Source organism: Protopterus annectens, chromosome 5.part0, assembly GCF_019279795.1.
Source record: "Protopterus annectens isolate FY-2018-M chromosome 5.part0, PAN1.0, whole genome shotgun sequence".
Classification (NCBI taxonomy): domain Eukaryota; kingdom Metazoa; phylum Chordata; order Ceratodontiformes; family Protopteridae; genus Protopterus; species Protopterus annectens.
In genome coordinates, this window is record NC_056735.1 from 288618717 (window position 1) to 288642475 (window position 23759).

General features: G+C 42.9%; 1 protein-coding gene across 1 annotated transcript in view; it reads right to left on the reverse strand.

Annotated features, from left to right (window-relative positions):
- Nucleotides 1-23759, reverse strand: part of LOC122802590 (pyruvate dehydrogenase E1 component subunit alpha, mitochondrial-like) — a 141201-nt gene that overhangs the window by 39273 nt on the left and 78169 nt on the right. Inside the window, exons 9-10 of the mRNA XM_044072273.1 lie at nucleotides 16137-16204; nucleotides 15850-15958 (exon numbers count right to left, since the gene is read on the reverse strand). Of these exons, the coding sequence (XP_043928208.1) occupies nucleotides 15850-15958; nucleotides 16137-16204 (177 nt within the window). The remainder of the gene's footprint in view (nucleotides 1-15849; nucleotides 15959-16136; nucleotides 16205-23759) is intronic.

A 23759-nucleotide genomic window follows, 5' to 3' on the forward strand; every position in this document is an offset into this window, starting at 1 on the left:
ATTCGAGCAGTGTCCAGTCTTATTGGTTTTTGGATATTTACTATGGTTTATTTGACTGGACTTTGGTGAGGCACAGAACATTGTTTTGTTATTTTCATTGGAGTAATTTACAATCATCGACCATGGGATGGGTACAGCCAATCTAATCAAATGGGATAGGTTATTTCAAGCACAAAAAAAAGGGAAACTGGCTATGCTTAAAATGGCTTTTTAGAGCAGCTAGCCTAATACTTACCTATGACCCTATAATAACATGCCATCCATTAAAGGAAACAGAAGGAGAGAAGAATGAAAGAAGAAACTCCATGGCTAACAGCAGAGGAACAGAAAAAGAAAAGGCAGGGAGGGACTGAATGTTGCAACAGTGAGAAGTAGGGCAGGACTGAATGTTGCAACAGTGAGAAGTAGGACATCTACTGTTACAGTAAGATGTTTCACAACCATACTATCTTCTTCCTCATCACTGCTGCAGTATTACTTATACCGGAGACAGTACAAAAGCTACTGGAAAGTATAATAGGAAGGTAGAGAAAAGCCCTCCACAAATCCATGAAGGAGAGCTCTAGCAAATCCTGTGCCGTCCCTGGAAATGACATCCAACAACTTATCATGCTTGGCAGAAGTGGACAGAAGACCACGTAGCAGCTAAGATGGATCTAGTATCCAGATCCTTGGGGAAAAAAAAGAGCAGAAGAGGCTACCACTCTGGCAGAGTGAGCATGAACAGAAGAGGAGAGCTGCTTGCCTTGAAAAATATAACAAAAGCAGGCTGCCTTAGAGATCCAGGAAGAGAGGGTTTGCTTAGACACTACCAAACCAATTTCCTGGTATGAAGGGAAAAGCTGCACATATTTTGTGATGCATTTAACCTTATTCAAGGTAATATCTAAGTTATGTAAATTCAAGGTGTGCAGTACCTTCTCACTAGCAGAATGTGGAGAAATCCGTACCTGTGAAAAAAAAATAGGAGCCTCCACGAGGGTTTGCAGAAGTAAGAGCTACCAACAATACATTATTCCAAGTATAATGTTGCAGGGAAAAGGAATAGGCAGGATCAAAAGGGGACAGTCTCAATTTTTCAAGTACAAAATTAAGGTCCCATGGAGAACTAATAGGCATTCTTGGGTGCCTGATATGAAGGGCACCTTTCATAAATTGCTTGACTTCATAGCTAGAAGCTAAAGGAGGACTCTCAGGTTCATAGGTAGGTACAAGGCTATTGGCCCTAGGGACTATATAAGCCTAGCCAAACGGTATCCTGGCTTTTGCCACCCAAGAAAATTATTTTCCTGTGCCCCTGTCAAGCAGAGCCACAGAAGTGATCCCCGGGGTGAATTTCCCATCTCTCATCCAATCATCAAGATTTTTCTTGAGTGCGGAGGAGGAGCTTTGTTTGATACAGGTAGGTAGTTTGTTCCAGATTATGGAAGTCTCTGGGACAGGAATCTATCCCTCCAGCATGTTCTGTTTATTGTGGTGACAAGGTTTAGGTCCCTAGAGCGTGTAGCTCATAGGGATTGGGATTTCTTTAAGTGGAGCATGTCCAACAGCTCTAGGTTTGACATAGCTTTGTATGTTAGGCAGAGATCGCCTCCGAGTTGGCGATATGCAACAGAACAAAGCTGGAGTTTTTTTGAGATGGTCTGCGTAGGGCATCTTAGGCCGGTAATCCTCTGATTTATTTCTGCGGCCTTTCCAGTTGTTATAGATGTCTTGTGAGGTACATACCAAAAGGGCGTTGCACTCTATAATGGGTCTAATGAGTGATGAGTAGAGGGGAACAATGACCTTTTTTCCTGGATGAGAAACCTTTTGTGATGAGGTGTGCCATGTAGAAGGATTTCCTAACTACTGTGGCAATGTGATCAAAAGGAGAGACTACTGTCCACCTGTGTCCCAAGGTCTCATCACACTTCCGGTGTTAAGTAGACTACCGCCTATGTGGTAGTTCATGGGTACAGTTTATAGCAAAAGGGATGACAATGCACCTTTTGGCATTGAGCTTGACGCCATGGCTTTGACACCAGGCATCTGTTTCAGTGAGGCCCTTTTGTCCACATCATTAAGAGTTTTGATTATGGCTCCTAGTTTGCAGTCATCTGCGAACTTTGCTAGCCAAAGACCTTCTGTGTTAGCCTGTACTTCAGAGAAGTAGCTACCAGACAGGAGAGGACATAGGACTGAACCCTGTGGTACTCCACTTGTCAATGATCTGAAGTTGGATTTAGAGTCTGCTACTTTCAGAGTGTGGGTTCTGTCAGTGAGCCAGTTGGCAACCCATCTTGTGACATAGGGATTTATACCTATTTTAGTGAGTTTATCTATAATTCCAGTGTGGGTTTTTCAGACAGGTAGAAATGTCTGGCAGAGAATATGCCTACCCAGTACTGAGCAATTCATGCAAATAAGACAGGACCGTAGGGACAACAGAAAAGGGGCCCTGGTTATGCTTTAGACACCATATAGAAAATTTCTTCCATTTAGCCACATAGGATTTTCTAGTAGTCCATCTTCTGGCCTCCTGCAAAACCCGAAGCACATCAGAAAATTGGTGCCTGAAAGGAATCAAAAGCCTATCACTGAAAGTGTCAGTTGATGCGTGGATAAGTGAAGGTAAAGGGAGATGCCTTGTCTTGTATAAGATCCATCCTGTGAGGTAACTTGTGATGATTACCCTTGGCCAGGTGAAAAAGGGTGAACCAGTGTTCTGTACAGGCCAACAAGGAGTCACCAGCAGGATACTGGGCATATACCACATGGTCTTATGCAAGATCCTGGGAAGTACAGGAAAAGGATAGGTATGTAGGAACATCCACTTTCCTAGCCAGTGGACTTGGCACTCTGGAACACAACCAAGGAAGGGGTCTGTCCTGAAGGGAAGCAAAATTATCTACTTCTATGAAGCATCCATTTGTGATGCGTGTCCTGGACCTGCCCAAAGAATCTGCCACTAGACTGTGCCATGAACGTATGTAAATCACCTGAAGTACTAAATGATGGCAGAATGCAAAATCCAAAGCCTAAATAGCCGGCCTGCAAAGAAGATGAGATTTCATGGTCTCCTGTTCGTTAATGTGCCACATTGCTGTGGTATTGTCTGTAAAAACCTTTATAGAACCTGGAACCCACAAGTGAAAGGCCTGAAAAGTTAGAGTTAGAGCCTGTTGTGATCCGGCATCTGTTGATACCAAAGACCCTGGACTTTCAGATTGATGGAGGACGCTCCCCAACCTTGAGCAGAAGCATCTGTGTGCAGCTCTTGACTAGTGGAGTTCAAATTTGAGACAGGGTAAAAGTGGGACTTTTAAACTCCAGAGGGTGCCAGTATAGGAGCCAAGCAGTTTTGAGATTCCATTGGAATTTTATCACATGGAGTTTGGCAAATGGAACTATAGGAATGGCAGATGCTATGAACTCCAGGGCTCAGAGAAATTACCTTTAAGGAAGAACTGAAAGAGGAATAAGACTAGTAATAAGCAGTCAAGATGACGACCCTGGCAAGTGTAAATGAGCCAGTACGTGAATGGTTGAATCCTACAACCCAAAACAGTTTGTTCTGAGATGGAGTCAACATTGATCTTTGGAGATTGACAGTGAATCCCACACTGTGCAGGAGAACCATGGTGAAATGTAGATTCTAAAACAGGAGCTGCTGAGATGGGGCTTGAATCAGGTGGTCATCCAAGATAAGGGAATATTTGGATTCTCAGAAGTCTGCAGAAAGCTGCTACAGGGGCCATACATTTGGTAAATACACGTGGAGCTGTAGAAAGACCAAAAGACAAAGCAAAGAGCTGATAATGAAAAACATAGAAATGTAAAAACTTCTGAAAGAAGGGGTGAATAGGAATATGAAGGTAAGCATCCATCAAATCCAGGAAGATTAGAAAAGCCTGTGAAAGCAAAAGAGTCTGAAGAGAAAATACCCTGAAGGAAGAAACCCTTAAAAAGGTTTTGAGAAAGGACATGTCCAGAATGGGCCTCCATGTCTCCTCCTTCCTGGGGACCAGAAACATTCTGGAATAAAAATGTGCTTCTGGTTGATACAAGGGAACAGGTTGGATGGCTCCTTGATCCAGCAAGACCAGAGAAAAATTAGTAAACTGGCAAGGGGAGGCTGAGTGAGACCAGAAAACAGAGAAAGGGACTTCCGAGCCATAAAATAACTGTGTTGGATGACAACCAGAGTTCTGGGTTCTATATGTTGCCAAACAGGGAAGGAAAGGGTTAAGCTTAGGGACACAGGAATCTGCCAAAAGTGGAGAGGAGACCGATGTCAGATGCAAATGTATCAGTAAAAGGTGGGTTTTGGCATCTAGAATATGGGAAAATCCACTTGGAAGCCCCTCTTACCTCTAGCAGGTTGTCTAGGCTGCCTATGGACAAAAGAATATTTTGAAGCATAGTTTCTCTGCAACTTAAGTACAGGAGAAATAAAAATCTGTTTGAGGTCATGTATAACCGTGCCTTTACCCTGCAGTGTTTTAAACAATTCTGCAGCAGCAGTGGCAAAAAGATTTTGATTATCTAAGGGAGAATCAGAAAGTTTAGATTTAATATCTTAAGACAAAGCCTGCAGGCACAATGAATAGTTAAAATCTTACCATAACCATAGATGTCCTTCTCTTCCATGTTGCAGTATTCTAGCTGTGGGATTTCCTGCCCTCAGGCGACTCGTACTTTGGCTTTTATACAAAAACTTCAGCTTGGCTTTTGCAATGTGTGTAGGATGTCACATGTAGGGCCATAAACCAGGGGCCTTAAATGTGACGTCTGCACGCACAATCCTCAGAACTTGAAGGCCAGCAGGCAGAGAATAAGGCCTAGCAGGAAGGATGCCAGTTGTTTACAGGTGTGGGACTTGGAGTCCTACTATAATATGTAACTAGTATAGGGAAAGAATAAGACCTGGGGGGGGCTGGTGAGCAGGAAGGAATACTGCAACATGGAAGAGAAGGATGTCTATGGTTCTGGTAAGATTTTACACAACTATTCTACGTCCTTCTATTCCTATGTTGCAGTATTCTATGTGTGGGAGCGTACCACAGCTTAAGAGGATGAGGACTGCCTTGGCGAATCCTGTCCTAGCTCTGGAAACTTGATCCAATTTGTAATGCTTGGTGAAGGGTTTGGATAGTGGCCCAGGTGACTACTTTCAAAACAGACGCTGTGTCTAGGCCTTTCATGAAGGCTCTTGAGGTGGCTACAGCTCTACTGGGAATGGGCCTCGATTCCCCTTGGGGGTTCCATTCCATGGTGAGAGTAGCAGAAGCAAATAGCTTTCCTGATCCAGCATGCAATGGTTTGCTTGGAGACCACCTTGCCCAGGGCTCTAGGGTGGAAGAAGACAAAGAGCTGGTTAGTCTTTGATGGCTTGGTCTTGTCCAGGTAAAATCTAAGTCATCTGTGCACATCCAGGGAGTGAAGTATCCTCTCCCCTTCGTTACTGGGTGAGGGGAAAAAGGTGGGCAGATGAATGGATTGTTTGAGAGAGAGAGAGAGAGAGATCACTGACCACCTTAGGCATAAAGGAGGGGTTGGTTTGCAGGGCCACACTGTCTTTGTGGAAGATGGTGTAGGGGGGACAGTCCATTAAAGCCTGCAATTCTGACCCTCTTCTGGCTGAAGTGATAGCCACCAGCAGGACGGCCTTCCATGTACACATCTGTAAGGACGAAGGCCCGGCAGGTTCAAAGGGATGTTGGGTTAATTTCTCTAAGATGCAGTTAAGGTCCCAAAGGTGGAGGGATAGGTTTCCTAGATGGTCTCATGTGCAAGACCCCTTTAAGGAAGGGCTTTACTTCGAGCCTGGCTAGCAAGGGGGGTTCCAGGGGCAGGCAGGCTGATATGGTTGAGAGGTGTACTTTTACAGAAGAATAAGAAAGGCCAATATTTATCAATTGACACAAGTAGTTTAGAACCAGGGGAACCTCTGCGGAGTTAGGGTCCCTTCCCTTTTTCAGACACCATTTTGCAAATCTTTCCCATTTAGACGATTTTCTGGTGGTAGGTTTCCTTGCCTCCCTTGGGACTAAAAGCACATCTTCTGAGTAGTGGTGATTGAAAGGGATCAAAAGTTTATCACCCACAGAGTCAGAGACAATGTCTAACTGGGCGTAGGAGAGTTCCTTTGTCTTGTGACAGTAGGTCCACCTTGTAGGGTAACTAGGGAGCCACTAAAAATTTTTGGTTTGCCCTTCTGAATATTTAGGAGGACTTTCTGAATCAGTGGGAATGGGGGGAAGGCATAAAGGAACTTCCCCTCCCAAGAGATGCTGAAAGCGTCCACTCTCCATGCTAGAGGGGAGTGGGTTTTTGAGCAGAAGTTCTTCAGTTGCCTGTTCTGGGGGTAGGCAAACAGGTCCATTTGTGGAGCACCTCACCAGTGGACTATGTCTAAGACCACCTCCCCGTTCAGCATCCATTCGTGCTGAGGTGAGGAGGTCCTGCTCAAGAGATCTGCTTGGTGGTTGTCCTGTGAGGGGATGTAGACTGCCTGCAGGACTAAGTTGAGGCAAGAGGCAAAGTCCCATATCAGCAGGAATAGACTGCACAGATGATAGGCCTTTGTTCCTCCCTGCTTGTTGAGGTGGTGTTGTCGTTGACAATCTGGAGCACCCCTTGAACCAGAAGGGGAGTGAAGGTCTTTAGAGCTAAGAAAACTGCGATCATTTCCCTGATACCGATGTGTTTGGCCTGAAGAGAGGGATGCCATTTTTCTTGAATCCTGTAAGAGGCCAGAGTTGCTCCCTAACCTGAGCCTGAGGCATATGTATGCATAACTTGGGTTGGGGTGGGGGGGGGGCTGTAGTGGGAGCCCTGGATTGAATTGCACTTGCTGGATCCATCAGCTGATTTCTGTTTTCAGACAGAGAAGGAGGGGGATGGCCTGCTTTAGGGGATGTAAGTGCTGGGACCAGGTGTTCAGGAACCACTGCAGCTTGCGCATGTGCATTCTTGCCAGTGGTAGCATGGAGATGGTTGCTGCCATTAAACCCAGGAAACAAAGAAATTGTCTTGCCGTCACCATTTGGGATAGTAGAGCTTCCTGGAAGTGTGAAGTTAAAGACAGAAACTTGTCCTGAGGTAGAAAGGCCTTCATTGTGTCTGTTCTGATTCTGCAGCCGAGGAAAATCTTGTCCTGGCTTGGGATCAGAGAGGATTTGGGGAGGTTGATGGTGAATCCTAGGTTCTGCAGAAGGGACATGGTGAAATGTAAATGCTTCAATACAGCATCCCTGGAATCTGCCAGAATCAGGATGTCATCCAGATAAGGTTAAATCTGTATCCCCCGAGTTCTGCAGATGGCAATGGCTGGGGCTAGGCACTTTGTAAAGACCCTGGTGGCCATGGAAAAACCGAAGGGCAAGACAGCAGTAAATTGGAAAGGAGAGGAAGGCCCAGAGAAACGCAGGAATTGTCTGTGGGAATTCCTGATGGGTATGTGCAGGTAGGCTTCCTTTAGGTCTAGGGTGCCCATGAATGCCTTGGCTGGAATGAGAGGCAGCAGGGTGGGGAAAGAGCATTTTGAAACAGGGTACCTGAAGATGATTTAGAAAGGACAGATCTAAGATGGGTCTCCAGGGGCCATCTTTTTTGTGGACCAGGAAGAGACTGGAGTAAAACCCCTTTACTTCCTGTCCTGGAGGGACAGGTTCTATGGTGCCTAGCTTTAAAAGATCTGCCAGAACTTGTGGCATGAGATGGGCCTGGCTTTTGGGTAGGAAAGGGATGCCTCTTCTGGGTGGCTTCCCTTTCCAGGATAGGAAGTACTCTTTTTGGATAATGTTTAAGACCCACTGGTCTGAAGTGATGGATTGCCAAAGGGGGAGACAGTCGGAACGGCGGGCTGAGAGGAGGTGGTGGGCAAGAGAGTGGCACATTACTGAGGCCTCCTCTGTCTTGAAAGGGCTATCTGGGTTGTGGTGGTGGAGCAGAGGATCTGGAGTTGGTAGGTCTTCTAGCCCCTCTCCTGGACCTGGAAGAGGAGGGCTGTGGAGTACATCTTACAAAGATAGCCTTAGCAGGGTAGTTCCTATAATACTTGGGTATGGGCGACACCAGCAGGTGCTTAATGTCCTGGAGTTCTTTGCTTTTTTCATGTAGATTTTTATAAAGGTCAGCGGATTGTTTTTCGAACAGCACATTGTGGTCCAGAGAGGTGTCCAGGATTTTAGCCTTAAAGTCCACGGGGAGGTTCTGGAGTCTTAGCCAGGAGTAGCTCCTGAAGGCTGAAACATATGCTGCAGACATGGCGGATGCTTCTACAGCATCATAGCTGCACCTTTTGGAGTGCCTGGCTACCTGCTGGGCCAAGGAAAGTTTGGATGAGATGTCCATCTTGCTGGGACTGTCAGGCAAGGAAGCCAGCATAGAGGAGGCTTGAGAAACCAAGTCTAATGCATACTTGGTCATGTGGGTCTGATAATTTATGGCTCTGAAAGCCAAAGTAGAAGTGTACACTTTCCCCATCCTATCCATGTACTTACTGTCTTTGTCAGTGGGTAGTAGGGAGGCAGAGGGCAGCAATCTAGATTGCTTATCTGCTGTGGTGGCAATAACAGCTGGGTCCACCAAGGGTGGCTTAACTAAAATGTGTGGTCCTCTGGTACTTTATAGAAGTGTTCAGGATGTTTGGGGGCCGGAGGTTGGGAGTCAGGGGCCTTAGAGGACGCATTGAAGGCATCCAAGTAAGCAGGCAGAACAGGGGGAACGGATGAAGGGGAGGGTGATTCTACCTTGCAGCAGTTCAAAGTACCTTTTTTGGGTGTCCGTCATTTCTGAAGTGTCCCATTTAAAGTAATCCTTCATCTTGGGGATGGTCTCACCAAAAGTAATGCCCTCAGGGGGAGAGTCCCCCTCCACCGATTCCTTATCCGGAGAGTAATATTCCTGGGTGAGGCAATCTGGGAAACATAAGAAAAGGACTCCTCTGATACACAGAAAGAGTCATGTTCTTCCCTGACTTGAGGGGATACGGATGGGAAGGAAGAAGCAGAGACAGGCCTGGGGCTCAGAAGAGGCAGGGTGGAAGTGGCTGAGGCTGAAGGCCTAAGGGCCATGAAAGCCTGCACGAGATAAGAAGTGAAGGCCTGCCAATCTGGTGCAACTTCTGAAGAGGAGGAGGTATGTTTAGTTTTCTGCTTCTTTTTGACTGGAGAGGACGTAGAGAGGCCTGGCGTCAGATCTGGAAATTAGCACATCCGAAGTCTGGATCCCTGCCGGAGGTACCACCGAAACTGGTTCCCCCTTGACGGGTGTCGATGTCTGAGTGAGCTCTGAGGACGTACCAGTCATTGGCTGCGAAACAGCTTCCTCGAGGGACGTCACTGCAGTCGACGGATCCTCCGAGCGTGCCTCAACACCTAGATCGGCAGTTGACGGTGCATCGGCAAGTAGAGCGGCAGACGAAGGCCTAGAAAACTTGGCCTTCTTGCGCGAAGGTTCAGATGCGGCCTCCGAAGCTGGATCCATCCTAAGGGCTAACTGTTTGAGTCACTGGTTCTTGAGGTAGAGATTTATCGCGGCTAGATGGCTGTGCAAGGTCTTAGGCACAAACGATTGACAAACATCGGAGAAGTGATAGTGTTCCCGGTCTAGGCAAAAAAAACACACCTCTCATGGGCATCGTTGTGGGGTATCTGGCATCCGCATTGGCACTTTCCCTTTTTTCCTGACATCAACTAAAGGCTACAACAACCAAGCGTTAGCTATAATGATCATGAAAAATAAGAAAGTTTGAAACCCAACGGGCTACTTATCTTTAAGAGGAGACGTCTGTGAAGAAGCGATCGTATGATGTGAATGTCGTCTGTGGCTGAAAAGTTCTGTGGATTGCGCGTGCAGACGTCACATTTAAGGCCCCTGGTTAATGGCCCTATGTGTGACGTCTATGCACACTTCAACAGCCAAGCTGAAGTTTTGTATAAAAGCCGACGTACGAGTCGCCTGAGGGCAGGAAATCCCACACCTAGAATACTGCAACATAGGAATAGAAGGACATCTACGAATATCTTGTGACAAAAACAAATTCAACTATGCTATAGGAGGCATCAGCTGCATTTAATGGAATGGCAACCTACCCAAAAGGTAGAACTCAATAGAGAGAGTGAGAGAGAAAGAGCGAGCAGAAGTCTGATTGTCCAAGTCAGGCATGTCATTCAAACCCTTCCCCAGCTGGGATTGAGAGAGAGAGAGAGCCAGATAGAGCAGAAATCCAATTGTCCAAGTCAGCCATGTTATTCAAACCCCTCCCAACTGGGATAGAAGAGCAAGCACATATCTAGTTGTGGGTCTGAAAATTAATGGCTCTAAAAAGCCAAAAGTAGTAGAAGTATATGCTTTTCCCCCATACCACTCCACAGCATGGCTATACTTGTCAGAAGGCAGATGCTTAAAGAAGAAAGCAGTTTGGATGGCTTATCGGTAGGCATGGAAACAGCAAGATCAAAAGACATACTTATGATCCTCTGGTACCTTATAAAAACTGTCTGGCTTCTTAGGGATGGGAGATTGAGAGTCAGGAACCTAAGAACCTCCTGTAAATGTGTCCAACAGGGCAGCTAAGACTGGTCTGGAGGGATTGCAGAGAGCTCATTTGTACAAGTTTATAATATATATCAATAACAGACAATGTGGGTGCGGTATATTGAAGATTTACCCACGGCTGGTATATTTTAATTTTGAGGGTGAAGCTTCAGCATATCACACCATGAAGTTGGTTATTGCTATTATACAACAACATTATTTATTTAATAAAAAAAAAATTTACTTACTTTTCTTAAATAATGTCTTTGTATAATGGTGTCCTTCCATGTTTTTATGCTGGGGCTTTCTTGATGTACTGTGCATGCGCACGCTTATGCAGTACATCAGTGCTTTAGAAAGGAAGCAATGGAGAAAAGAAGATCTCTGTTGCCTTTTGTTTTCCTTCAAATAAAACAAAGTTTGAAACAGGACCACTGACAAGTAAGAGACAGACTGGACTGATTTTCCTTGTATTTTCTCTGTCATGTCCTCTCGTACCTCTGTATTGCCTGGATTTCATTCTTTATTATTTATTAGATGGGGTGGATGACCATGGAGCAGCAGCATGGACAAAATCCCAGTGGCAGTTTCACAGCCATAAGGGCTTTAAACAGCCAGGAATACAGCCCTGCTACTCTTGTGAGGATCCTTAGCTACAGTAGCCACGTTTTGTTTTCAGTTTTTTTTTTTTTTTTTTAAGGGAACATCTGCCTTGAGAAATATGGGAGCCTCAGAGCCCTGCCTTGATTCAATGAGGGTGCCAGGCACTGCTTCCCTAACTAAAATTTGGGGAATCCCCTTAGGTCCTTCAGATATAATCCATTGTGGTTCCCCTTGACATCTGTACCAGAAAGTATGCACAGCCTTCCTCAGCAGACGTGTGAGTAGGCAGGTCCATGTCAGCCACTAACTGGGTCATGGCAGAGGAACTGGTGTCAGCACTGGGTGATCATTGGGTTCATCCAACCAGAGGGAAATGTCCAGTGGGGGCTAGATAGCTGCAGATTCAGAATGAGCTCTTAGCTTTTTTCTCAAGAGGTGGCTGATCACAGATTTTAACGTGTCTATGGTGGTACGTCTGCATTGTTTTCTACTTTGGTTCTTTTATGGCAAGAATATCTTCAGCAGTGTGTACTTATTTTTTTGTTTCATTTGTGCCGAGTTGATTTACACACTGCACATAGTACCACAGCAGTTTCAGAAACAAGCAAGTGTTCCTTTTGAGACTAATGGCTTTAAAAACAGTAACAAACCTTGTAACAGGTTTAACAAATCCACTTTTGGGAATTGACTTAAATACTACAAGCAGTTTCCAACCTTTAAATATGCCTACAAATGAAGACTTTGATACTATTTACCAGGAAGTTGAGAATGCAGCATACAGACTAAACACACTTTCAGTGGCAACGCTTCCATATGGAAGCTTGCCTACACCATCAAGTAATACCTCCGGGCCTACGCATCAGATGCATACTGAGCTATGGTAACACTTTTCCTTCACTTTTGGCTAAGTGGCAGGCAATAAATATAGAAATGAGCTTCAAGTACATGAAGCTTTTAATAGAGTTCTTCAAACCCCAGGAAGATGAAGTAGCACAGCTAATTAAGTTGAAACAGGAAGAACTTGAACGTATGAATCCGAGTCTTGCTTTTCTAAACTAGAGAATTTACAAAGCAGACTAGATGCCTATGATAAATTAAAAAGTTTTAAAAGCCACAAGCTATCTAGAGACATTGGGGATTACAAGAACGGCAATCTCTTTAATTGGCCAAAACAACGGAAGACTAATGGAAGGGAAACTGCATTAGATACTAATAAAAAAAAGCTAATAAAGTTAAGCTGAACAGAGCAGTTAAGAATACATGGGTAACAATGCCGGAGACTGGACATTTTGAAACACATAACTTAGGTGACAAAGGACAGTACTAGTGCCATGGATGCAATTACACCAATGGCCCATAGAGGAACTCCTGATTCTAATAGGGAACTGAAGCATCCACATCTAAAGAAGACATCTTTCATACAGAAACTACTTCTGTACCCACTAGAACCAAAGCAGGGGTCCAAGCACTTGCCTATTTTACAAAATCTCCCTTTTTTATTACACAGCACCGAGATCAGAGAGCAGGGAAAGGAAAAAACGCAAAGTGCTATAATTAAAGAAAATTGAACCGATTTCCTGGTCTTCAACATATCTAAGAGTGCTCTAACAGAGATTCAGATTTCAGTCTTGGAGAGAGGGCTTTCCTTTATCCCTCCGTTAGACATGAAATATTTTGGGAGGAATATCACCCTCAAACACATTTGGCAATAAGGAACAAGTTAATCTTCATAAAAAAAACAAGCACTTTTGTGCCACTGTACCATCCTATGGTGGATATATTTATTCACCTTTGTGAAGAGGTGGCAAGACATAGGTCACAATCTAAGAGTAATCTATTCCATAACATGATCCAAAGTGAATACCAAGTACTCAAGGAATTGATGGGGAGAAAATACATGTCATTTAACCAGCAGACAAGGGAGGTGTGGTAGTGGTAATGGATTCTGAGTTCTACAGCGCCAAGATGAAAGACTTGAGTGATAGAGGGACCTATCAAAAATTGAACAAGTTAGATCTGATGAAACTGATCAATGGTGAGTGTGACACATTATATGATTTCCTTATGACTAGGAGTATTACGAAGCAGCTTTAAGGCTATTTCAATATAGCCCATCCTGTAACACCAACCATTAGTGGATTGTCAAAAAAAAAAGAACTTGGAGGATCCACCTATGCAGCCCATTGTTTTGGGAAGGGACTGGCTGACTGAGCCGCTATGAGTGTTCTTGGAAGCTGACTTAAAGAAGGTTCTATCAAAGGCCACTATGGTTATGAAGGACATGATACACTTCTTAGGTCTCTTGTTTGAGAAAATGGAAATGAGAACCCAGGAAGGATTACTATTAGTCACACTGGATGTGCAAAGTCTTTTTACAGTCAATAATAATGGAATTGAAGCAGTCAGGAGATTTGCTGGCAATGAAGCTTTGGATGTTAATTTCCATTGCACTCTGTTGGAACTCGTATTGGAGAACAACATCTTCCTATATGGCGACACTCACTATTGGCAAAAATGGGGGGTGGGGTCGTCATGGGCACCCTATGTGCCAACAGCTATTCGAATATAGTCTTGGCACAATGGGAGAAAGAATGGGATCTAGACGTACAAAACTTGTGGGAAGATCAGATAATTTTCTACATGAGATTTGTGGACGATGTCTTTCTCCTATGGAAAGGAGATGCCACTAGTCTACGGGAATTTGTCACGTTTCTCTGTCACACAACCAGTTTTTTTGAGATTTGACTTAAAATTCTCCGAAAGGGAGATAGAGTTCCTTGATGTGAAACTTTGCCTGACCCCAGATAAAGGGATAGAAACCATGATTTTCAGGAAACCCACATTGCAAAACCATTTGCTACACCAGACCAGCATGCACCCAAGGCACATTTTTCAGAATTTAGTGGGAAATCAGGTCACACATTTCCAAACTATGTCATAGGGAAGACATTTTCTTAAAAATAAAAAAAAATGTGTGAACACTCTTAAGAGAAGAGGATACATGGAAGAAGATACCAGAATGAGTAGAGAAGAAGCCATGCAACTCAGAACTCAGAAGGGGTATCCCCTATATTCTAATAAGAGGCATGAAGAGACCAGACAACCACAAAATAGGCCTTCAGCTAATTTGGAGGTGTACACTGACTTACAGCATGGATAATGGATTAATTTGTAATACTATTAGGAAGTTTTGGCCTGTCAACTTCAGATGAGAAATAGTGAGGGATAAACCTAGCTTTGTATTTCGGAACAAGAATCTGAAACACTTATTGTGTCAATATGATGGCCTTACTATTAGCAGATATAGTACATGGAGCCAACGTAAAGGTACCTGGAAATGTGTTTTTTGCAAAGCCTGCCCTTTTATATGGACATACAATATATTTGATCATCCGGTTATCAAGAAGAGTTATTCCTTTCAAGGTTATGCCACATGTACCAGCAGAAAACATTGTATATTTAGCCATCTGAGAGGCATGCTCTTCCTATAGGTAAAACAAATAGGGCTTTTAAGGAACAGATTTTACACCATCTATCAGATACAAGAAATCAAGTAGCTACAAATGCCCTGTATCAGCATATTAGGGCGGAAGAAAACCAGTTTCAAATTTATGGCTCTAATGAAGCTGAATGAAAGCTCAAGGGGAGGGGACATGAGAAACAGAACAGAGGTGGAAGAGATCAAGTGGATTATGGAATGGATAGCAGATAAACCACCAGGCCTTAATGGAATGGTACCTCTAAAACCCATTCTGAAAGAACGGAGTATAAACTTAAAAAGTAGAAACAGGAAGAGGGAATACGTAGAAGTTATCTGTCTACTTGTAACTTTGGAGGACTACCACCAGAGGGACCTGTCTCCATTAGCCATGGAAGAGGAACCACCACTGAACAGCATGATTGGTTGAACACTGTTTAAAAGTTTTGCCTTGATGGGAGTGAATAAAGGATCTGGAGAAAGTTTTACTGTAAGCGCTTATCTTACGTTCTGTTTTTTTAAGAGTTTTATTAAATCACAGATTTTATCGTGTCTATGGTGGTACGTCTTCACGGTTTTCTACTTTGGTTCTTTTTTGGCAAGACTACCCTTCAGCAGTGTGTACTTATTTTTTGTTTCATAAAGTAAAAATTTCACCACAGAAAAAAATGTTTTTAAAATATTTCAAACTTTTAAATTGACAGGAAAAAAAGAGCGCTCTCATCTAAAAGTACAACACAGTCTCAAGACAGACTCCTAGCTTTAAAATAACACTTTCCTGTTCAGAAAAGCTATTAAACTTTTTTTTTTAAAAGTAAGGTTTTTTTCCCCCAAAGAGAACTTATCTGCCTAGCAAAGTAAGCACAAGCCATCTGTCCAAGGAGTGTACTTTTTGGTGGTAGAAAAGCTCTGAAGGACTTGGCACCCAAACCTGTCTTTTTAGTCAGCTCAGACAGTTTGGGCATGTGGAAAGTGCCCTAAAGCTTTAGAAACTGGCCAGCTGTTATATCATTGACATTATATAATCCATACATCTAAGGCTACTGCAAGGAGTGATAATTATGACAAACATTCTTTCACATAAAGAGGTGGATACACAACAGTATACCCTTGGGGAGGTAGTGTAGCTGATCACTGCATGTCCTACTGAAGGAATGCCACATCTTATCCTGATGAGTAGCAAAATAACTTATTCGAGGTGGCTTAAAATCTACCAAGAGGTCACATTCTGCAATACATACCTTAAGTTCATCAACAGTGGCGAGGTTGCTGCTCAGTAATCTGTCTTTTAGCAAAGTAATAGGGTCACTTTTACTTCTTACTTCCTGAATTTCTTCTCTTGTACGGTAACTACATAACCATAACCAATATGAAAAAACAAATTTAACATAAAATCAGTTTTTCAAATTGCAATATTTGTGTGTTCAGCATAACAGAAGACAGGTATTTGAGGCATACATGGCTAATCATTTCAAGTAAGACATGAAAGCTTAAACTTGTAAGTACATATAATAAATGGGTCAATCACCTGACTCCAGGATCACTCATACTGTGCCCATGGTAACGATATGTCTGTAGTTCCATCAAGATAGGTCCCTATAAATTAGAAAAGAATAAATCCAAATTAACATGCTACAGTGAAAGAATTCATATGCATTTAAGGGTCATGCATTTAGTACTGGTATTCACCATTTAGACTGCCAGTGTACTCGGGGCTCCATTCAAGAAGCAAGACATATCAATTGGTTACAATGAAATATTACACCGGTGGATGGTTGCAAACACCATCTTAAAGGAATTGTTTTTACTTTTTTAAAAGCAAATTATTTTTTTAAGCATCAGAGTTCACAAATGACCTCACCTGCCAAACAAAGTAGCTGTCTAGCACAGACGTCAGGCTAAGTGATGGATATGAGATCCTACATAATCTAGTAATGTAGGCACAAGGTGTGACCCATCAATACCAGGCAGAGCAGAAACAAGCTTAGAATAGGAAGGACTATACTCTAATACATGATGGACCAAACATCTTAACTTTCTGGCTTCATAGCTGCTGAACAAGACTTAAAGCAATCTTAGTATTAATGCTTTATTCAGCATTTAAAGTTTCAGTCTTAAAGTATGGACAAGTTTGCAAACAGTATCTCAGTAAGTATACAAGTCTTGCACATCAAGCAACCCTTGCTTCTCAGTTTTGAGAATTCATGATGCTGCCCCACACCTTTTTCAGTACAGCTTCATGAAACTGATGCATCCACACTGTAATAAACTAAAGTAGACAAGTATCAGTGGCAGTTTTGCCTATCAGCAGAAATTCAGACCACTAGGAAAAATGTGTTTTGATCTCCCCAAATTCATTGCATCTTTATTTATACATCCTGAAGTGTACTTGTGTTCTTCCACTCAAAGTGTCCATGTTGTCCTTCCATAACATGTGACCCACTCTGTTATTCCATTTCCCCTACCATTATACTCTGTGTGCCCTGCTCTCTCTTCGTGACAGAGAAGACAGAAGGCAGCTGAGTAAGGCTGTTACTACGTTGAAAACACTAATGAAATGTAATGTTCTTGCACTATGAAACAATAAAGGGAAAAAACACACACATGGCAGCTCTTATCAAGGGAAACAGAACTCCAAAAAAAGCGTCACTGAACAATGCAGCACTCTACATGAATTACTAATGTTGACAGAGACCACAGGTGCTTAGCCACCATGTCCACACAATTTCAGCTCATAACTACAGCCAAGAGGCAATCACAACAAAAATACAATTTCGGCACATTTTTTGTACATTTCACAAAATCTTAAAATTTTTACTGTTTACCAAGTGGTCGAGTGGACTGGTCAAAATGATCCCAATTACAACTAGAGTTCCAAATAGCAAGCTGTACAGTAATATACATTTGACAAAACATGTGGAGCAGAATTTACATGCAAGAAAACTGAAAGCAATATAAACAAGTAACAGACAGACTTCAACTCAGATGCCATTACAGCAATGTAATTAACATACGTCCATCAGGAGCAATGTTGCAGCTTACAGGAACTACAAGCAATTTATAGGAACTTTAAATCAAGTAACTACAAGCAATTTACATTAATTTTGCTAGACTATTTGCAAACTGAAAAATCCAACAAAAGTTATGGTAACATTGTATTAGGCTGAGAGGTAGACTGTAGTAATTTGTTCTTCTGTATTTACAGGAAAACATTTGGTAGGGTTATCATAATAGCTGCAACCCTATCACAATAAATTTCTGTTAAACATTACAGAAATGACACAAATGGATTAAGAGATTTGAGACAAGGTAGAGTTGTACATCTGTCATAATAAATTCTGTAAAACACTGCAGTAATCTGACCCAAATGGAATAAGAGACTTAAAGACGTAAACCTGGCAAGGTGGAATGAGTGACTTCAGCCTTCGTCCCAGAAATATTTACATTCATTTTCTTGAGAAGAATGAGCCTTTAATTTAGAAGTTCTGACGCTGATTTGGAAAAAAAGGTACATTTTTGAAAAGCCTCCCTCACCTATTACTTGATGTTTAGAATGATATCATCTTTGTGTTATAAGTAATAGCTGGGGTGCTTGAACGCTTAACCGTATATGTGGGGGCACATTTCTGGAGTTTTATGATTTTAGACAGATGGGTGCTAAAGAGTGAAAAGGCTCTGCTCGACACGTGCAGCCAAGTTCATAATGAAGAATGTGAGTATCGCCTAGTAGGGCAAAATGGCAAATTTTACTAGTTGTGTTTTGTAGTCTATAGGTACTATAGCATAGGAGCATGGAATAATGACTGTCAGAACATTTTCTACCAAAAACACAATGGTTTACAGTTTTATTTAAACGCTTTTGTCTTTAATGTTTTGTTTCTGATGAAGTCTTTTACAAAATAAAGAAACCAAAATCTCTTTATACAAACTAACTCGATATCAAAAACAGTAAAATTATTTCCATTTACTCACATATTCTAACATGGGAATGGAACATTTTTGGCTAGATCACGCTGTGCTTGAAGAGAAAGGAGGAGCACACTTAATTAAAGGATCTTACTGACTATGCATTTCCTAAAAGGCAGGTAATCTTCAGTATTTCTCCAATAAGCACAGGGTATTACATTACCTAGGGAATCTTTTAAGGATGAGGGTTTCATTCAATTTGTGGTGAGAAAACCATAACAGCCAAGGAAAATCTGTCTCGAGTACCATAACATACTAAAGTTGAGCTACATGTTGTAAGACAGATGTGGAACTAAGTTACGAAGAATGCAATATGTATACATTTAAAATACTCTGATTAGGAAGAATAATTTTTAGGGGATTAACAAGGAAAGGAGACCCCGCCAGACCAATGGTACACAAGATAGGATATCTGACTGTGCAACTAACAGCCTGAGGTGAGGAACATGTTCAGGCCATAGGCAGAGGCAGTGAGGTAAAAGGGTGAAGTATCCAATGACAATTCAACCTGAGGGTGGGGGGGGGGGGTGCTGGCTGCCTGACCTCTCTCCCAGCTGTTCAAGGGCAAACACTAGCTGTATATGTCTGAAATCATCCCCTCGCCACATGTATGTCTTTTTTCCTTTTATTATTTCATAGCGCAACATCCATTCTACTTTAGTAATGTTTGTCATGTAGTCATAGTCTCGCTCAGCTGGGATACCTGCATGGGTCACAAGTTACGGCATCATTACACTGCTTCCCCAATGCAATATATGTGAATAACAGCTGTCATATGATGGCTTCTGGTCCAAGACTCCCCACAGAGTCTTCACTCCCCAAATTTAGGAATTTTGCCATATGGTCAACTCCCCAAAAAGTAAGAGGGTTGTCTGGTAAAGAGATGTCCAGGATTGTGTGGTAAGGCACTAGTAAGGTACCCAAGAGTGGATAAATGTGCAAGGACTTGGGTAGGGGTGTTGTAAAAGAAAAGAAAATGTTCCAACATATAACTCTGGCATACTCCTCAGTCCATGGTGCCAGTTTCTGGCAAAGCTTCATCAAAATAAAACTTGGACTACAAGTTAGCATTTTTAGCCACTGGAATGTCAAGGATAATATTAAGGTTCTTGAGTTTAACTGAGAGGTTACCTGTCTGAAAGGCCTTGGTCATTTCAAAGATACCTGACAGACACCATAAAGTGCTTTGATGGTAGTTTTTTTTTTTTTTTACAAAATCTGTGTTGTACAAAACACAGAAAACTACTTATTCAACCAAAATTCTCTTTACATACGGACTTGAGTTTTTCTAAGAGGCAAACACTGGAAATAGGTGTGCAATAATCGAGGAAAAAATAGGAGGAAATCTTTGCTAATTGTAGAATAACAAAGTGCTTGTCAAGTGCTAAGACATCTCCTGTGGTAGCAGATAAATGGAATAAACTGGCTAGTGATTTGTCTACAAGAGGGGCTGACATTTTTAGTAGCGGTGTGTGTAATTCGCAGAACTGACATCCTATTTATCAAGCTTTTTTTCTAGTAGCTTGTAAACATGGCTGTAACTTTCTGTAAAGTAATTGGCAGTGTATATTAATCCACTCTTTAGAGACATCAACTACGTTGATGAAATCCACTTCAGAGGAGGTTGTCTCCATAGCAGTGTTGGCTTCCCAAGACAATAAAATGGAGCAATGTCAAGATTCCAGTTAAATCCCACGTATCCACAGGACTTGATTATAAAATGCCTGGACTACAATGACAGATACGAACTTGAAAAGTGAGCAGGTAATCAGCAATAATCTAAAGATGACAGGGCATCTGATTTGTATAGTGCCAAATTACACTGTGGTGTTAAGTGAAAAGCTATGGCAGTGTTTTTGAGATGGGGCAGATAGCTTGGGTCTAGGGTGCCTTTATGGTATCCAGCAACATTACTGCTCATCAGGTTTCATTCCAGTCCCTGGCAGATGCAGACACTTTTCTGAAGGACTGGGAGAACAACCAGAACAGATCTTATGCTGATATGATGCAACAGGAGAATAAAACAATGGATAAACAGATGACTTAGAAGACATGTTCAGACTAAGGGCAAAAAGGGGAAATCACTCTAGGCCATTTAATAAAACCTGCAAGTCAAAGGACAGCAAGACGGACTGCTTATAATTCTCAATGTTCCAGTTAGGATCAGCAAACTGCCATCTTGACTGGGCCTGGGGGGAAATGAGGAAATGGTTCCAGAGCTCGATCTCATACCAGACGACATTCCAGACATTATGAACTCATCGTTAAGCAAATATGTTCTGATGCAGAAACTCTTCAGTTTATTTAAAGTTGAACAGCACTCAAACGTTATTGCAGAAACGGCTCTAATCAATGAGATAAAGACATTACAATGTTAATTAACTACGGGCTACAACACAATGCTTTAGGTTATACCAATGGCTTTACAATAGTTAAAGCATTCTTTTTTCCTTTTTCATGTGTGGCACAATTTAAGATATTGTGTGGTGGGCTTAGCAACTAAGGTTAGAGTTTTTACTTCTCACTTCATAGTGTGTCGAGCCCTGTGCTGGAAACTGTATTTATAAAGAAGTTACGTACTCACCATAACATTCCATCTGAGTTGTTGCTTTAATTTGTCTTCAACCTGTGGGACATGGATCCGGGATGGATCTGACTCGACTGCATTTTTCCAGCATCGGATCTAAGCTCCTCCTCTACCCACAATGCCAGTTTCCTTCCTCCTTCAGATCGAGTTTGCTGCCTCCCCACAGCATCCCAACCCGACTCAATGCCTTACCCCTTGGCAAAATCACCCAGATAGTATCATAAGACATTGCCAGTTATGCCAAAGAAAGGGCCATGTCTCTTCCAGCCAGACAACCAGTGCCCACATAAGGCAGGGGGAAGGAGGGAGGGACAGCTGAAGACAAATAAAAAGCAACAACTCAGATGGAACGTTATGGTGAGTACATAACTTCATCTGAAGTTGTTGTTTTCATTTGGTTTTCAACCTGTGGGACAGAGTCCCCAGCTACCAAACACCTGGGAGGCCCTCATGGAAGGATATTCCGGAGCATGGCAGAGCCAAAGGATTGCCCTTCTTCTGGATAGGGGATCCAACTTCTAATGGGAAATGAAAGTATGTGAAGCTGCCCATGTAGCCGCAGAGCAAATGCATCCAAAGAAACTCTGGACCAAAAAACAGCTGAAGTAGCCATAGAGCTAGCAGAATGCACCTTAACGTGACCTGGCGGAGATAAACCTTTGGTTAAATATGCCAGGAGTATGCACGGAGAGATCCAACAAGCAATGGTGACCTTGAGACAAGTTTACCTAAAAAGGGGCTTAGAGTAGGAAACAAAATGTTGATCAGACTTGTGAAAGGCCTTTGTTTTGTGCAAGTAGAAACGTAATGGTCTATGAACATCCAGCAGGTGCAATTTATGCTCTCCCTTATTCTGAAAGTTCGGAAAGAAAACAGGGAGATTGATAACCTGACTGATGTTTGATTCCAAGGCCACTTTCAGAAGGAAGGATTAGTGCGCATGGATACCCTATCTTTATGGAAAATCATACAAGGAGGCTTAATCGATGAGGCTTGAGGTTCCGACACTCTTAGCTGAAGTAATGGCAATCAGGAAGGCTGTCTTTAAGACAGAAACAGCAGAGCCATCGAAGCAGTCGGTTCAAAGGGGGAAGAAACAAAGGCTTGGAGGATCAATGTAAGGTCCCAAGGAAGCGTTGGGTCCTTGATTGGTGGCCTAAAAAAAGTACCCTTCAAAAAGGGTTTACAGAGCTTAGAAGCCAGGGAAGCTGAATTATCCCCTATGTGGAAGTTAGAAATAGCCACTAGCTGAACTTTACCCATAGAAAAGCTGTCACACTGTTGAAAAATACCTGCCAGAAACTTTAAAATAGCAGGAGCCAGGACAGTAAAAGGATCCAAGTCATATTGAGATCCCCAAATCTAAAAACATTTCCACTTACTAGAATAAACCTTCCTAGTGGAAGATTTATGAGCCACTACCAATATTTTCTTAACTGGAGAAGATAGCCCAGGAGTCCTAACTATCATTGGGACTGGAGCAGCCAAGTGGTAAGCTTCAGACTGGCCAGATCTGGGTGTGGAAACCCCGAGGGATGTGAAATCAGATCTGGAACTAGATCCAACATCCAGGGAGGACATGAGACCACAGAGAAGGGGAACCTCACTTGGCGAGGCCAGATGGACACAATGAAGATGACAGAGCTCCCCAGCCATTGCAATTTCTGAATGAACTTTGGAATCAGGGGAACTGGAGGATAAGCAAAGAAAAGATCGGATGGCCAAGCATGAACCAGAGTGTCTCTGGGGGACTGGCCAGGAGGGGGATTCAGGTGAAAAACTTGCTGCACTTCGCATTGGAAGGAGAGGTGAAGAGATGGCAGCAAGGCTGACCCTGCTTTAGTAAGATCTGTTTCGCTACTGAAGGATTCAGAGACCACTCGTAAGGCATCAGGATAGACCTGCTGAGCCTGTCCGCTAGAATGCTGAACCTCCCCAGAATGTGCGCTGCCACCAGAAAATGGCTGGTGGAGATCGCCCACTCCCACAATCTCCTGGCTTCGCGACAAAGGGGATAAAACCTGGTCCCCCCCTATTTGTTGATGTACCAGAATACTGACATGTTGTCTGTCTGCCCCTAGGGGAAGATGGGCATAAGTAGCTTGCAATGCAAATAGCACCGCCCTCACCTCCAGGACGCTGATATGCAACAGGATCTCCAGGGAAGACTAAGTGCCTTGGACTGTCCTTCCCAAGCAATGCCCCCCCCCCCACCTGAGTAAAAAGAAGTCCATGGTCACCGTGGTCAGCAGGGAAGGAAGAATAACTGGACGACCCCAAAGAAGGTCCAGGGATTGAATCCACCAGAGAAGCGAATCCCTGCAGGCTCGAGACAGACACACAGGATGGGACAACGGTAGATCAAAAAATGACCACTGCCTGGTACAGCCCATTGGAGCATCATGTGCAACAGAGTTGTGGGTATGAGGGTGATTGTGGCCGCCATGGACCCCAATGCCTATAAGAAATTCCACTGGAGGAAACTGCGCTTTAAGGATGCACAAGATATGATGTTTGAGGGACTGAAGTCTGTCTGGTGTCAAAAAGACCTTGGTCTGAATTGTGTCTAACAGAGTTCCAATGAAATCCAGAACTTGA